The 14,560-nt window shown below is 41.4% G+C and overlaps 2 protein-coding genes across 2 annotated transcripts; one reads left to right on the plus strand and one right to left on the minus strand.

Moving 5' to 3' along the window:
• Positions 1 to 291: 291 nt before the first annotated feature.
• On the minus strand, positions 292 to 7,327 carry LOC134336148 (uncharacterized). Its single transcript, XM_063018843.1, has 4 exons — positions 7,187 to 7,327; positions 4,409 to 5,025; positions 4,143 to 4,289; positions 292 to 2,978 (listed from the first exon to the last, which is right to left on the minus strand). The coding sequence occupies exons 2-4, from the start codon at positions 5,009 to 5,011 to the stop codon at positions 2,142 to 2,144; spliced, it is 1,587 nt and encodes a 528-aa protein (XP_062874913.1). The 5' UTR covers positions 5,012 to 5,025; positions 7,187 to 7,327; the 3' UTR covers positions 292 to 2,141.
• Positions 7,328 to 7,408: 81 nt separating this feature from the next.
• On the plus strand, positions 7,409 to 13,987 carry LOC134336119 (RNA-binding protein with serine-rich domain 1). Its single transcript, XM_063018808.1, has 7 exons — positions 7,409 to 7,457; positions 9,956 to 10,111; positions 10,228 to 10,413; positions 10,990 to 11,095; positions 11,450 to 11,603; positions 11,737 to 11,878; positions 13,240 to 13,987. Coding segments are annotated over exons 1-7 (852 nt in total). The 5' UTR covers positions 7,409 to 7,455; the 3' UTR covers positions 13,346 to 13,987.
• The last annotated feature ends 573 nt before the right edge of the window (positions 13,988 to 14,560 follow it).

The raw sequence follows: 14,560 nt of genomic DNA on the forward strand, positions 1-14,560 counted from the left end.
TTCTGTGTGCGCATGTTCTCCCCGTGTCCGCGTGGGTTTCTTACGGGTGCTCCGGTTTCCTCCCACAGTCCAAAGAAATGCAAGTGAGGTGAGTTGGAGACACTAAATTGTCCATGACAATTGTTGATATACCGTGTAATGAGTAATTACCTGTCCTGTCATGAATGTAATCAAAGTGTAAAACATGACGTTAAAATCCTATTAAATAAACACTCACAAACACTTGCAGATGTTAACATTGAAATGTAAGTACATGCAGTTTCGTTATCTTGTAAATTAAATGAATCCATGTGCCCTGGAAATCAGTTACTTTTTATTGTTTACAGCTAGAGAATGATCTCGGATGAAAGCTGCTTTGCTGATGAGAAACAGTCTGTGTTGGGTAAATAGCATTAACACTACAAACATTAATTATTCACGTAATTGTTGCATATATTATATATTATTTTATGTAACAACAATATTTAGCATGATATCTGTTAATTACTGTACTTAATATACTTTCAAAATAATTTAGATTGACTTATTCTGAATTACATTCACAGCATGTAGCAGACTTATACTTAATAATTGTCTTCTCATAGTTTAGTTTATAGCTTTATTGCATAATAAACCTGTAGTTCATGTATTTGTCTTTACTCTGGTATAATAAGTATACTGGGACCTTTGTTACTTGATGGATTAATATAGAATAAAAAAAATAAACCCACTCTCTTCACTGTGTACTGTGCAAGATGATGACAGGGAAAAATGGTTTGTCCCAAACCGCTCACTATTCTGCTAAATAGTGTGCACTAACTAGTGTACATAAACAACATGAAAGTAGTCTTGCATCAGTTATTTTCAGAGTGTTTGTAAGTACCACTTTTGGATGGTACTGCAGGTTGCTGCTCAACCATCATCCTGAGAGCCAGACTGAGGCTGCACACTTCCGAGGCCAGAGACTTGACCTGGTCCTGCAATGCGCTTTGTGTTCCGGTGTCCACGCCGCTCTGCTGGCAGGGAGTCGATTGCTGACTGGTTGGAGAGAGTCCAGACCGCAGGGGGGGCTGTTCTGTTGAACGGGGAAGCACGTTTCTGCTAAATAGTGTGTACTAACTGGTGTACATAAACGACAAGATAATAGTCTTGCATCAGTTATTTTTTGTGTTTGTGGGTGCCACTTTTGGATGGTACTGCTTTACTCTCAGGTTCCAGCTTTTAAGCCACAAGCTCAGACTACTATCAGTTTTACTAAGCTATTAGGCTACTAAGGCTGCTATTGCTTAAGATGTTGCAGTTGCTTAACTTATAGGGTTTCCTACGGTGTGAAAACACCCTAAATATGTGACGCGCTTTGTTATTGTTGGTTCTAAATGATGTGTAATCATGGCTTGTTGGTTAGTCTAGTGAAAGAATTATATCTAATATCTAATTAATGCATAGGCTCTCTTAAATGTGACCCCTTTTGACCCCTTCATATCTGCTTATTCAATGTGTTGGAAGGTGAAGGATTAAATTAATGATGCCCCTTTGTCTCCCTATCAGAATTATGCCGTGCTGCTGTTGCTGGACAAATTGGGACAAGAAATAGTAATTAAATGAGAGAATTTCAAATGAGAGTAAAATGAACCAATCATATCTTCCTCTAAATGGGTGGGCTTTGTTGTTGCTAACTTTGACACCAGCCATGCCAGCTCTATGGTAGTTTTGCACGTTTTGAACCCTGGTCCATTGCCTTCATACATCTTTGCAGTACTTTAAGAGAGGACACTTTTTTAGATGAGGGTCAGAAGGAGGTTTACGAGTCAAGGTTCGCTACTGACTTAATCACAGACAGTTTTGCTTTTTACAGGTTGTGAACTTTATTTGAAAAGTGTTTTAAGGTATGATTCTTATTTTACACCACCATGGAGAAACAAAATAATAATAAAACAAAGAAAACTATGCTGGTGGTAACTTTTTGACTCATGTCGGTTATTGAGGTACTCTCTGGTATTAGTAATACTTCTGTATGAAAGCATTAGATACTTGTCCAAACACAAACATAACTGAGACTATTCAACAGAATTAATATAACTTATCAACTATGAATCTGGGGGGATATAAACTATGCCAAATGTTGCAAGACTATAGAGAATAATCTATGCCAATTTTGTCTTTTAAACATTTTCTACTTTAACAATAGTGAGCTGGGAATCATGCACAGATTCAGTAGAGGTCGACTTGCAGGCTTGAAAAGATCCATCTGTACTCGGTAAGGTCATTTCCACAGGCTTGCCCTCCATCCCTATATAGCTCATCATCTCTGGTGTAAATGTTCTTGCGTGCGCCTGGGTAAACGTTAGCGTGTGCGCCTGAGCGAAAGAAAGGGAGTCCGAACTGCTACAAGGCTGAAATCCATTCATGGTAGCTGAGCTGAGACCGTCCAGAGAGAACGACTCGATGTTTTCAAGAGCGGGGCCGTTGATTTCGTTGTACCTGGACTGGGTTTGGCTGCACAGACTGTTGCCTTGGCTAGGGGTGAGGGTACTCTGGCTGTAGGAGGCTGACGACAAGGGGCAGGGTGGGATTGTGAGAGCTGTAGTGTGTTGAAAGCATGGCTCCAGTTTAGATGCCAGGTTTTGCAAGGTGCTTAAGATCTGCTTCTGGACATGTGTCTGCTGGTTCTGCTCTCTTTCTAGCCGGCCCTGCTGCTCAACCATCATCCTAAGAGCCAGACTGAGGCTGTGCACTTCCGAGGCCAGAGACCTGACCTGGTCCTGCAATGCGCTTTGCGCTCCGGTGTCCACGCCGCTCTGCTGGCAGGGAGTCGATTGCTGACTGGTTGGAGCCTGAGCCCGGACCGCAGAACTGGAATTCTGGGGCCTGGCACTTGATTGGCCTGGTACAGGGAGTCGAATGCCAACACGGGGGGCCTGTTCTGTTGAACGGGGAAGCACGTGTGCTCGCTGTTGGAGTCCTTGTCTGGGAACGTTTGTCCCTGGGTGCAGTCCCCTCTAAGAAATACAGGAAAGTTAAGCATTATTCCAGCATTATTCCAGATGTATATTTTTCATCAACAGCTATGTGGCAACTGGAGTTAGTATTGGACAAACACTTATCAGCCAAAACATTAGACTCAGCACTCAAAAATAGGCATGGCATTCATTATTTTGTAACAGTTGTGCATGTCAAGGTCAGGGATGTATTGAATGTTGGGTTATACATGTTGAATGAAGCAGATATTGTAGTAGTCTAGTGGGTAGAGCTTTGGGCTATTAGTTGGAAGATTGGCTCTGCTATGCAGCCACAGTTGGGCCCTTGAGCAGGGATGCCATACAACGTCTGACACTGCGCTCTGACCCCACCTCCCAAACAAGCTGGGATATGCGGAAAAGAATTGGACAGTATTGAACATGTGTATATGTATATATGACAAATAAAGGCATTCTTCATATGGGCATGGATAAAGACCTGACTGACCTTAATAAAAGTCGAACTGACATGGTCAGATAACTGGGTTTTCACACAAGAAGGATGAGTCCCTGCTGAATCTGGTTCCTCTCAAGGTTTCTTGTTGTAATTCTAGGGGATTTGTTCCTTGCCATTGTCACACTTGGCTTGTTTAATAGGATTTTTTGATCTGTTGGTCTTGGATGCTGTAAAGTTAGTTTGAGAAGTCTCTCTGAAACAGCAAGGGGTGCTCAGTCAACCGTAGTGAGTACCCATCGACTGGCAGTTGTTAGGCAGCCAAGACTCATTAATGTCTGAGGACATGAAGGATATGATGTCTGGTAAGGATCAACAAAAGGGCTACGACTGCTTAAATTGCAGATCATTTTAATACTGGTGATGAGGTCAATGTATCACAAGTCAAAGAGCCCATACTTGCTCCAGTCCACTGTCAACGACACCAACATTGCTACACAGGCATCAGAACTGGACATCAAAACTATAGAAGGTTGACAGGTCCAACAAATCATCTCTTCTCCAGGGTAGTGTGGAAACCCGAGCTGTTGTGTATAGTTTATTTAGATGTAGGATGATCCACCTTGCAAATTACAGGAGTTGAAGACCTGCTCATAATAGGAATGTCTTGTGGAGCTCTTCTGACAGCAAATTAGGCAGCTGGTACTACTACTTTGGCTGATCAGTGACTAACATGGATCTGCCTAACTTACCACTTGGGGAGGTCTGGTAGTGGCAGGGTTGTATGAGGCTGTTTGAGGTAGCATGACCTTCCTTCCCTCAGAGAAGGGGAAACATGACTGATCTCTTCTAAGTAATGACACCGTCTGCTGGCCAGACTGAGGACCGCTGTCCCGGACCTGAACAGAGAAAACAAGCATGATGTTATTCTGTCAAAGAAATAAATATGCAATTGTTTTCTGTTACTTAATGTTTTTTGCAAATTAGGACCCCAAGTATAAGAGAAATGACTACATACCCTTGCTCTGTGGAACAAAGCTTTGTCCAGGATTCTTTTCCGGGCTACAAGGACTGGATTTGCTGGTGATGGAGTGTACCTTCTCCGTGCAAATGTGCTGCTGTGCTGTGCTGAGCGCGCTGTTTGAATGCCGCCATGATGGGCATTTTGTGCCAGCGAGGTGACACTGATAATACGAACATCCATATCTTTCTTTTCCGCATTCTGCCTTTCCTGACTGGCAGCTCCTGTCCCAGAGGACTGTGCCCTAGGTTCTGGTGGTACCCCACTCTGGCCTGAAGAGTCAGGAGAGGATGAGAAGCCAGCCATATGAGAAGTTTTTTGAAGAAGGTTCCTGAACTGCTGCTCGCTCCAGCCACCTTGCCTCAGTTCACTGATTCCTATGTCCCTCGACCCTAATGCTGTTGTAGGGCCACTACTCCCCGAGATGGACAGACCATTTTGTCTGGCTTTTCCATTGAACTCCTTCAGGAAAAGGTAGATAGCCTGGGCAGACACCTTGATGTTCTCCAGCTCCAGTACAGCTTTGATTTTACGAAAGCTTAAACCCGCTTCACGCAGCTCCACCACTTTCCGCTTGGCAGCATCATCCAGCCTGCCCATGGTCACTCACTTCCCTAAAGCAACACAATTACACAAGTTGATTTAATACAGTTTTAAACACTGGCACTGCAATACTTACTGGCCTCTTTATTAGGAACACATACTACAGACAATAAGGTGTTTAAAAATCCCGTCAACATTGATGCACCTGAAATGCTTCACTACCGTGTTAACACCATGTTGGTGTCATTGCAGTGCTGAGAATGCTCTACCACCCAAATAATATCTGGTCAGTGAGATTCCTAAGGATGATCAATTAATAAAAGTGGTACATATGTGTTATAAAAGTGAGCACAGTCCGTAACTGTAAACCCAAAGTTTATCTGTATGGTAGGTGTAGCTAAAGATTCATCTAGGAATGCACAGACAAGATAGATGTACCTAATAAATTGCTTGATTATGTGTCACTGAACACTGGTAATGAACAGTACATTGACACAAGGATAAGAAATTCATAATAAGCAGTTTTGCAAAAGTTTGAACACCCCGGTTAAATAGATAAATATTATATTTAAACGACAGTTATGACTGTTCTTTGGTCAGTCTGTGACATTTTCCATATCTAGACTGATTTTAACCTTAATTTAGTTGGCAAAGTCATTATTTTTTTCAAATCAATAAAATGGGACGGCTCAGTGGGTAGCACTTCGCCTCACAGCAAGCATGTCCTGGGTTCGATCCCCAGGCGGGGCGGTCTGCGTGGGTTTCCTTCGGGAGCTCCAGTTTCCTTCCATGACTGTGTTTGACATTAAACTTGTGAACTGATGAATCTTGTGTAACGAGTAACTACCGTTTCTGCCATGAATGCAAATAAATTAATCAATAAAATGGGGCAACACAGTGGCTCAGCGAGTAGCACAACAAGAACGTAGGGCATAGGGCAGTGATAGCTCAGTGGTTAAGGTACTGGACTAGTAAACAGAAGGTTGACGGTTCAAGCCAAGTTGCCACTGTTGGGTCCCTGAGCAAGGCCCTTAACCCTCAATTGCTCATTGTGTTCAGCTCATTGTGTAAGTCGCTTTGGATAAAAGCGTCTGCTAAATGCTGAAAATGTAAATGTAAATGTAAGAACGTCCTGGGTTCGATCCCCAGGTGGGGAGGTCCGGTCCGGGTTCTCCCCGTGTCTGTGTGGGTTTCCTCCGGGAGCTCCGGTTTCCTCCCACAGTCCAAAGACATGCAAGTGAGGTGAAGTGGAGATTCAAAATTGTCCATGACTGTGTTTGACAGTAAACTTGTGAAGTAATGAATCTTGTGTAACGAAAGTGTGTAAAACATGACGTTAAAATCTTAATAAATAAATAGAATAACAACTAAATTATATTAAAACGACAATTATGACAATTATTTTTTGATCAGTCTTGTGTTATTTTCCATACCTAGATTGATAGAATCTCGGTTTATTACCTTGGTCACCTGCTGCCAAGTCACTAAATATTGTAGTACTCATCCTACATGCTGTGCACTTTACTGTTATTTTGGTAAATTTTCCACACGCTGCTAACTTACATTATCTGTATATCACTGTATATTGCCATTTGTATCTTACCATATATTGTGTACATCTGCTTATATGTATTGGTCACTGAATACTGTACATACATACATGCACACGTCCATACATTTTTCAATACATTGCCTGTATATAATCTTATAGTTTGTATATTTTTGTGTTTCATGTTTAATGTATACATTGCTTGAATACTGTATTTATACTAGACTAGAGAGATACCATCAGCCAAAACTACATACTTGGCCAATAAATCTGATTCTGATTGATTTAGTTGCCAAAGTTATGATTTTTTAATCAATAAAATGATTATTTGTTTATTCTTGCTGAATATACAGTTAACATTTACCCATAAGTTTTATGTGCTTGGCATTGTGTCAAGGTCACTAAAATAAATAAGGACACTGTAAGCTGCCCCCACTGATGGAAGATCAAAATGAATAGACAGGTCACTTTGATCAAACAAATCTCGTTGATAAGTCAGTCGTATAAACACATAAAACGTAAATAACTGACCAGGTTCATGATACAAATCATCAGACCACTAAACACCCTACTTGATCCAGTTCACTGAACTAAATCACGCCGGTCGATCATGTTTAATAAACGGATCAACCCGGATCAGATCAATCGTCCAGACAAAGCATCAGTTTTACCTATAAACCCACCTACAGCTGCTCGTTCTTCTGCGTTAGCCTCCTTATCCTTTTACCAACTTCGACCTTGAGGTTTTTAGATGTAGATCGAACGTTTTGTTGAACATTTTTAGCTTTCTAACATTTCTAACAAGTTGTAACAGCGACGGAACCGTAAACACAACCCAGTGTGTAAAAAAAAACACAACAAAAAACGTCGTGAGTAAGTGACGTCACTCAGATGTGACGCAGAAAAAAGACGTCGACGGGTTCAGCGCTGTTACGAGTCGTACCGAGTGAAGATGTGAGTTCTTGTTTGCTGTATTTTATACCGTTTAAATGTTCGCGGAATTGTGTCGTTTTTGTGCATTCTGGCTTTATTTGTGCGCATTTAGTGCAAACCGTTCGAATGCGCCGCATTTGAGGTGGCTGAAAGACTGCTAACCGTTTGCTAATGAATGAGACTGGCTAAACTAGCATGCTAGCTCATGGCTAACTGTTTAGCTAAGCTAGCTTAACGCTTCGCTGGAGAACAAACACGCGTTTTATTCTTTTATAAAAATTTCACTATTATTTATAGTATGTTAAGGGCTTATTTAAATTATATGCACTGTTTCGTCTATTTTTACACTTTTTTTTTAACACAGCTACAGGACCTGTGGTTTGAAAGCCTTCGAGTAGAACCATGATGGTGTCTACTACCAATAAGAATCCATACGTTTGTTCAATCTCTTCGTTCCCGATCAGGGTCTAGGTGCTTCTGGCGCCAGACAAACACTAGAATTAGGGCAACACGGTGGCTAAGTGGGTAGCCCTGTGGCCTCACAGCACGAAGGTCCGGGTCCTTTCTGTGTGGAGTTTGCATGTTCTCCCCATGTCTGCATGGGTTTCCTCTGGGTGCTCCGGTTTCCTCCCACAGTCCAAGACATGCAAGTGAGGTGAACTGGAGACACTAGATTGTCCATGACTGTGTTTGATAAAAAAAACTTGTGAACTGATGAACCTTGTATAACTACCGTTCCTGTCATAAGTGTAACAAAAGTGTAAAACATGACGTTAAAATCCTAATAAACTAACAAACACTAGAATTAAAGCTGCGTTCGACTTGGCTAGAAATTCAGGTTTATATAAGTTCCATTTAAGACTGACCTTTTTTTAACAATCATGATTTTATTTATCTCGATTTATCCTGATCCGCTTCACAGTGGGTCTGATTTATTGATCTAATAGTAGGAAACCTGGACAAATCGCCTGTGCATCACAGGGCAGACACACACACACACACACAGGAAGGACCCTGACAACCCAGCTGGGTGATCGTACCCAGGTCCGTCTTGCTGTGAGGCCACTGTGCTACTCGCTGTGCCCCATGCCACCCTAAGATTAAGAACTATACCCTTTTAATGTGGAAGGCTTCTTTCTGTTTGTTACCGACTATCAGATGGTCAGTGTTCCCTACACGTTGTTTTTATTTGTATATTTTTATATCAATTAGGCCCATTTGAATGGTCATAAAAATAAAACAGGGCTCTATGCGACCTAATTTCTCAATGGTGCGACTAAAAAAAATCTCAGGTCGCACCGGTGCGACCAGGCTTCCGAGGGAAAAAAAAAACAACAGACACACATTAGGCCAATATCATGGTCTAAACCAATCAGAGATAGTGAAGGGCGGGACAAGATTGTAGCGGTGATATGTGAGCGACATTCAGCTCAGCCAATCAGAATGCAGCACCAGGTTTATACACGTGCGTTCGAACGTTCTGCCGTAAGTTTAGTTTTGTATATGAGACTCGCCGGATGTCCCCAGAATGGAAGTTCGGGTTCTGGAGCTCGGCGGTGTAAAGTGTTGTAACGCTCACTTAAGTCCTGACTAAACAGTTAAAGTGACTCGACCCTGTCGTGTGCCTTTATTCCCACACCTCCACCACCGCACAGCAAAAGACCCGCAGCATCCCCACCGGACAGCGGCTAGGTGAGCCGACCCACTACAGTAGCAAGGGGCTAATGCTAGCGGTAAAGTGCCGCGATAGTGAAAGTAAAAACACGACAATATTTTCGTTAAGTAAAATATAAAAATAACTAAAAGACCAAAATATATTAGAATACATGTAGTCAAAATACGCAGTGAGTGCACCGCAAGCGATTTTGGGAATCTGTGTAAAAGATCCAGTAAAGCCGATAATATAATGCACTGCATTTAAGATTACACTCTAACACACACACAAACATATACATATAATTTTAAATATACACACACATATAAATAGATATACACACATACATACACATTTACTCTATTATTTTTATAATTTTTATAAGTGTGCTATAATTAGTCTGTAATACTATAATTAACTGTAAAGAAGACAGTGGCCGGCAATAGTATATTTGTGACTGGTTCTAATACATTTCGAATTGAAAGGCTGAAAAAGCCCAGATCTATAAAACACATTACATGCCGCGATAAATGCACTGCCCGAGTGTCCCCCTCTCCCCACTGCCCTTCATTGTCAGGCAGCAGCAAACAGATCATCAGACGAGGCCATGTTGACCAGATTGTTAGTTATTTCCAAGTCAATATTGCCTGTATGGACAGTAATTAAAAAAAAAAAAAAAAAAAGTGAACCTGTAAAACTGCGGTGTTAAATGCGATGCGGTCGAAAATTTGGGTGCACCTAACTTTTGTGCTGGTGCACCTAAGAAAAAAAGTTAGGTGCACCAGTGCAACCAGTGCAAAACGTTAGTCTAGAGCCCTGTAAAATAACACGTTACATCTCTTAATTCTCTCTTCATTTCTCATAGGGCCCCATCACCTACCAAACGCAGAGAACGTTCAGAGGACAAATCTCGAGAGAGGGGTAAAGACAAAGCTGTGGTGAAAGAAGGTGCCGAGAAGGACCGCAGCAGGGACAAAAATCGCAAACGACGCAGTAACTCCACCGGTAGCAGCAGCAGCAGGTCAGATCTTTACTGTCTGCATGATGCTCCCATGTATCAGAACTTTACTTATTTAATTAAGTGTTCTTTGTGTACTGATTGAAGTTCTTTTTGTTTTACGTTGATATCCCTTTTAGGTCGAGTTCCAGCTCCAGCAGCAGCTCTGGTTCCAGCTCTGGTTCTTCCAGTGGCTCCAGCTCCTCTTCAGGCTCCAGCCGCTCCGGCTCATCAAGCTCGTCACGCTCCTCCAGCTCCTCTGGCTCTTCGGGGTCACCCAGCCCCAGCCGTCGCCGCCATGACAACCGCAGACGCTCACGTTCAAAGTAGATCAGTTTGTTCATTGCTTTTGCTTTAGCATCGTTTACTTCTTTGCCTTATATAGTAATTACATAGTATTTCCAGGAAATCTCTTCTCCAGCCGCACACTAGCAGACACGGACATTCAAAAGCAAGTCACTTGCCCATATACATGAGCTGTTTGAACTGATTACAGGGCATAACTGCAGATAGCCAAATCAGGTTACACGTAATCTTTCATAAGGCCTTAATAAGATTAAGATAGTATACTGTGTACATGTGTATTTTAACAATTAAATTTTAACAATAAGGCCAGATCCTGGTCCTATTTAGTTTATTATTGTTTGTGTAAACACAATCACCGTTACTCCTCGTTTTATGGCTTTTTAGTTGCCCCAAACTTCCAAAAGCTTGTTTGGTGTAATGGTAACAGCAGTGCCTGAGTTTATACTGTATAGTTGAAATCCCAGACTTGGCTCACAAACACAGAAGATGCATGGTAGCCTGATCTAGCCATTGGTGTGGCACTTGTGAACAGATTTTGTATTTATTTATCTTTGAATTAAATCTAGAAGGTGTCTAATCTGATCATGTATTGTAAGGTCCAAATCACAGAAAAGAGTGGAGGAGAAGGAACGAAAGAGGAGGAGCCCGAGCCCAAAACCCACCAAGCTTCATGTCGGAAGGCTTACTAGAAATGTTACCAAGGTACAGTGCACTTTAGTTTTCTTTGTATTTGAACAGACTAGTCTACTGAGGCCTGGTACATGGTAGCTATAAACAAGTTATTTCGGCCATCCCCCTCAACACTTTAGACAGTCAAGCCTGTGCAGCCTAACCGGTTGATAGCACCACTGAGATTTGAACCCTGAATAGTGGTAGCGGTAGTGGGCCACCATACTTTACCGCTGTGTCACCCAAGCGCCCACCGAGTTTGTTCATACTGTGGTCCAACTCTTATATAAATTTCTGGCCTGTAAAAAGACCTAATAGACAAACTAAGCTAAAATCAAATGATCTCTAACTTGCAAGTCATCTGTTTTTTTTATTTTGTTTTTTCAGGATCACATCCAAGAAATCTTCTCTACATATGGAAAGATCAAAATGATTGAAATGCCATCAGACCGCTGTCATCCAAACTTGTCCCGGGGTTATGCTTATGTGGAATATGAAACTGCAGACGATGCCCAAAAAGCCCTAAAATACATGGATGGAGGTACATTCCTTTGGAAATGCCCGATGGGTAGAGCTTTGGGCTACCTAGCAGATAACTGAGGATTCAAATCCCAGCACTGATATACATCCAAGATTATTGATACTATTCTGTATGCTTGCTTCACTATTAACAGGTCAAATCGATGGTCAGGAAATCACAGCGACAGCTGTCCTGACTCAGAAGCTGCGGCCTGCACCTCGCAGAATGTCTCCTCCACGCAGGATGCCTCCTCCTCCACCCATGTGGCGGCGCACTCCACCCCGCATGAGAAGAAGGTCAGTATTAGTCATCTACATTTCGAGAAATGCAATTCACGAGTTTGAACAGTAGATGTCGTGATTACCCCAGATACTAAAAATAATTAGGGCTGCGTTACCAATTGGCCATTCACAACTGTTCTCCTTCAAGTGTTGTCAAATATTAGAAAACAGCACATTTTCTTGCAACAGCTACATTTACTAATCTTCACATCCATGTTTTATAATAAAATAAGTAGTTGATGAGGCACGTGTTTCTAGATATTTTCTCTTTTGGCTCCTCCTGTGGATCATTTTGGTCCACATACCTGAATTGGCACAGTTTTGAATCCGCATACCCTTCATCGTGCAACCCATCCTTGTTTTTATCTAGGCTTGTGTCCAGAACTAAGAGCACATTGCCAAATGCACCTCCCAGTGGCTCTGCTATTCGGTCATCACCTCAGACATGTCTGTGTAGATGCCCAAGCCCTGACCTTAACCCCACTGAACACCATCAGGTTCCCACAATTTCCCACACACACCAAAACCTTTCCAGAAAAGTGTACCCAGAACATGGAATGTCCATCTTAATTTTAACACAGATATTTCAGGTGTCTTTCACTATATTGTAGCCAGCAACATTAACTTCTTAAAATAAGCGAAGGATTTTGAACTTTAGAAGTCTTTGAAATGAAAGTTTAAGGTCTAGGCCATTTTCAGTTCTTTCTGATGTGCTTTTCACATCCTTTTTTAATGACTGCATGTTAAGTTTTGTAGACATTAAACATAAATATTGCTATAAATCAGCTTTAATTAATTGTCTTTAAATAAGTCAGGACTGACTGTAGGTAAACATTAGCTAATTCCTTTGGGATGGTGCCATGCATGCACACCCTATCAGTTTTAGGTGGTTAACGGCACTCTTCCTTGTGGGTTATTTAGGCCTTTGGTTTATTGGTATAGTGTGACTGGCCTTCATGCATTTACATGTATGCTAATAATCTGATAGTAATCTGATCATGTTCCTACTTTAATTATATTTATTTAAAAACGGGTTTCTTGCAACAGTGCATGTGAAAGAAAAGCATGTTGGTCCAAATCCTGCTGTATTCCAACAAGGTATTGAACATTTTATGGCACTAGAAAGTGTTTAACAAGGAAGCAATGTGTAGTGCACTACTTTGATTTAAGACACAACCTCAGTCAAGTGCTTGGAACCGATGATGAGCACGGCAAACAAACAAAGGTTAATAAATAGTGCTCAGGTGGTACAGCGGTCTAATGCACCATCACACAACTGTAGACGAATCTCATGAATAATGCTTATCTAGTTTGCCCTTAAATATGTGTAACTATAATGACAGTGCTGAGCGTTTGCATGTCTTGTGCACATTCAGGTCTCGTTCGCCACGCCGTCGATCTCCGGTGAGAAGGCGCTCTCGCTCCAGATCTCCCGGTCGCAGACGCCATCGCTCTCGCTCCAGCTCCAACTCCTCAAGATAATAAGATCATCCTTCAAATCTGCTAAGGCTCATAGTTCAGTGTCACGAAGCAACAAGGCAGAAACTTCAATTCTTAGTTTGATAGACTGGAATTACTTATCAGTGATGGAATAAAATCCATATGTTTTCTGTCAGCATTTTGTTTTTATGTAAAAGATGCTCACCACAGTTTGTGCTCAGTGAAGTAATTGCATCATTTCTTTTTTTTTTCTTTTTCTTATTGTGTGTTGTGCATATGGTTAATGTTTTGATGCAGCATCCACGTAGTCTTTTGCAACATTTTGGACACGTCAGGTGCATGTTTTGTTATTTGGCCAAGTAAACATTATTATATACTGCAAGAGAAATTCCAAGCATTATTGTTTCCTAGTTATACATATTTGGCATCTGACAAATTTAAATTGGACAAATAAATACAGTTTGTTAAGAAAATAGCCAAAAAGTGTTTACTGTTGCAAATTTTAAATGTATAAAATCAAGAAAACATGACATCTGATAAGTGGTGTCCACATTTTTGCACAACACTGTACCTGTTGCCTGCATACAAGGTTTTACCTTTTTTAAAAGTAGTTTTGACGTTATGGCAAAACTGATCTCTGTACTTTTGGATCATTAAATATCATTTTCTTTTTGAAATCCTTTATTTCTCGAGTTACTTATTGTGAGTTCTCGGTCTCGGTGCCACTTATACTGCCATTCCACTACTGTCCCATGAGCATGGTCTTCATTGGTAGTTTATTTCCATTAACAGTTGTGTAGATGGTGTTAGGGGTGTAACCTACAGCTGGTTAACAGATGACCATAATAAAAACAACTTGGCGCCTTCGTAGAGTGACCATCGTGAGTTGCCAGAACTTTATGGCATAGATTTTTTTTTTTTTTTCCATCAACTGCATTATCCTGGTCATGGTTGTGGTGGGTCTGGTTCAACCTGAAAACACTATGGATGAAGCAGGAATACACCCTGGACAGGGCGCCCATCCACTGCAGGGTCTCGGCTATTCCCTCAAGTCTGTAGATGATCCAGACATTCGATAACACCTGGTTACAGATTGCTGTGCCACCCAAGTGCTCTGCACAGATTTTATAAATCACTAAGCCTATGGATTAATGTACTCCTGTTGTGTTTTTATGTTGATAAAGGTCATCTGAAATTCAGTCATTGACACCTAATACACTGAATAGAAACACTCATCCTAGCAAAGACTACTACTAT

This window comes from Trichomycterus rosablanca, chromosome 22, assembly GCF_030014385.1.
Source record: "Trichomycterus rosablanca isolate fTriRos1 chromosome 22, fTriRos1.hap1, whole genome shotgun sequence".
NCBI lineage: Eukaryota > Metazoa > Chordata > Actinopteri > Siluriformes > Trichomycteridae > Trichomycterus > Trichomycterus rosablanca.

Bases quoted from the DNA above. Each gene is read 5' to 3' on its own strand.
- LOC134336148 (XM_063018843.1), bottom strand. From the start codon at position 5,011: ATGGGCAGGCTGGATGATGCTGCCAAGCGGAAAGTGGTGGAGCTGCGT. The intron at 4,290-4,408 runs GTATGTAGTCAT...TTCTCTGTTCAG, and splicing joins CTTTGTTCCACAGAGCAAGG to GTCCGGGACAGCGGTCCTCA. The intron at 2,979-4,142 runs GTAAGTTAGGCA...TGTATTTCTTAG, and splicing joins CTACCAGACCTCCCCAAGTG to AGGGGACTGCACCCAGGGAC.
- LOC134336119 (XM_063018808.1), top strand. The intron at 10,414-10,989 runs GTAGATCAGTTT...ATGTATTGTAAG, and splicing joins CGCAGACGCTCACGTTCAAA to GTCCAAATCACAGAAAAGAG. The intron at 11,096-11,449 runs GTACAGTGCACT...TTGTTTTTTCAG, and splicing joins TTACTAGAAATGTTACCAAG to GATCACATCCAAGAAATCTT.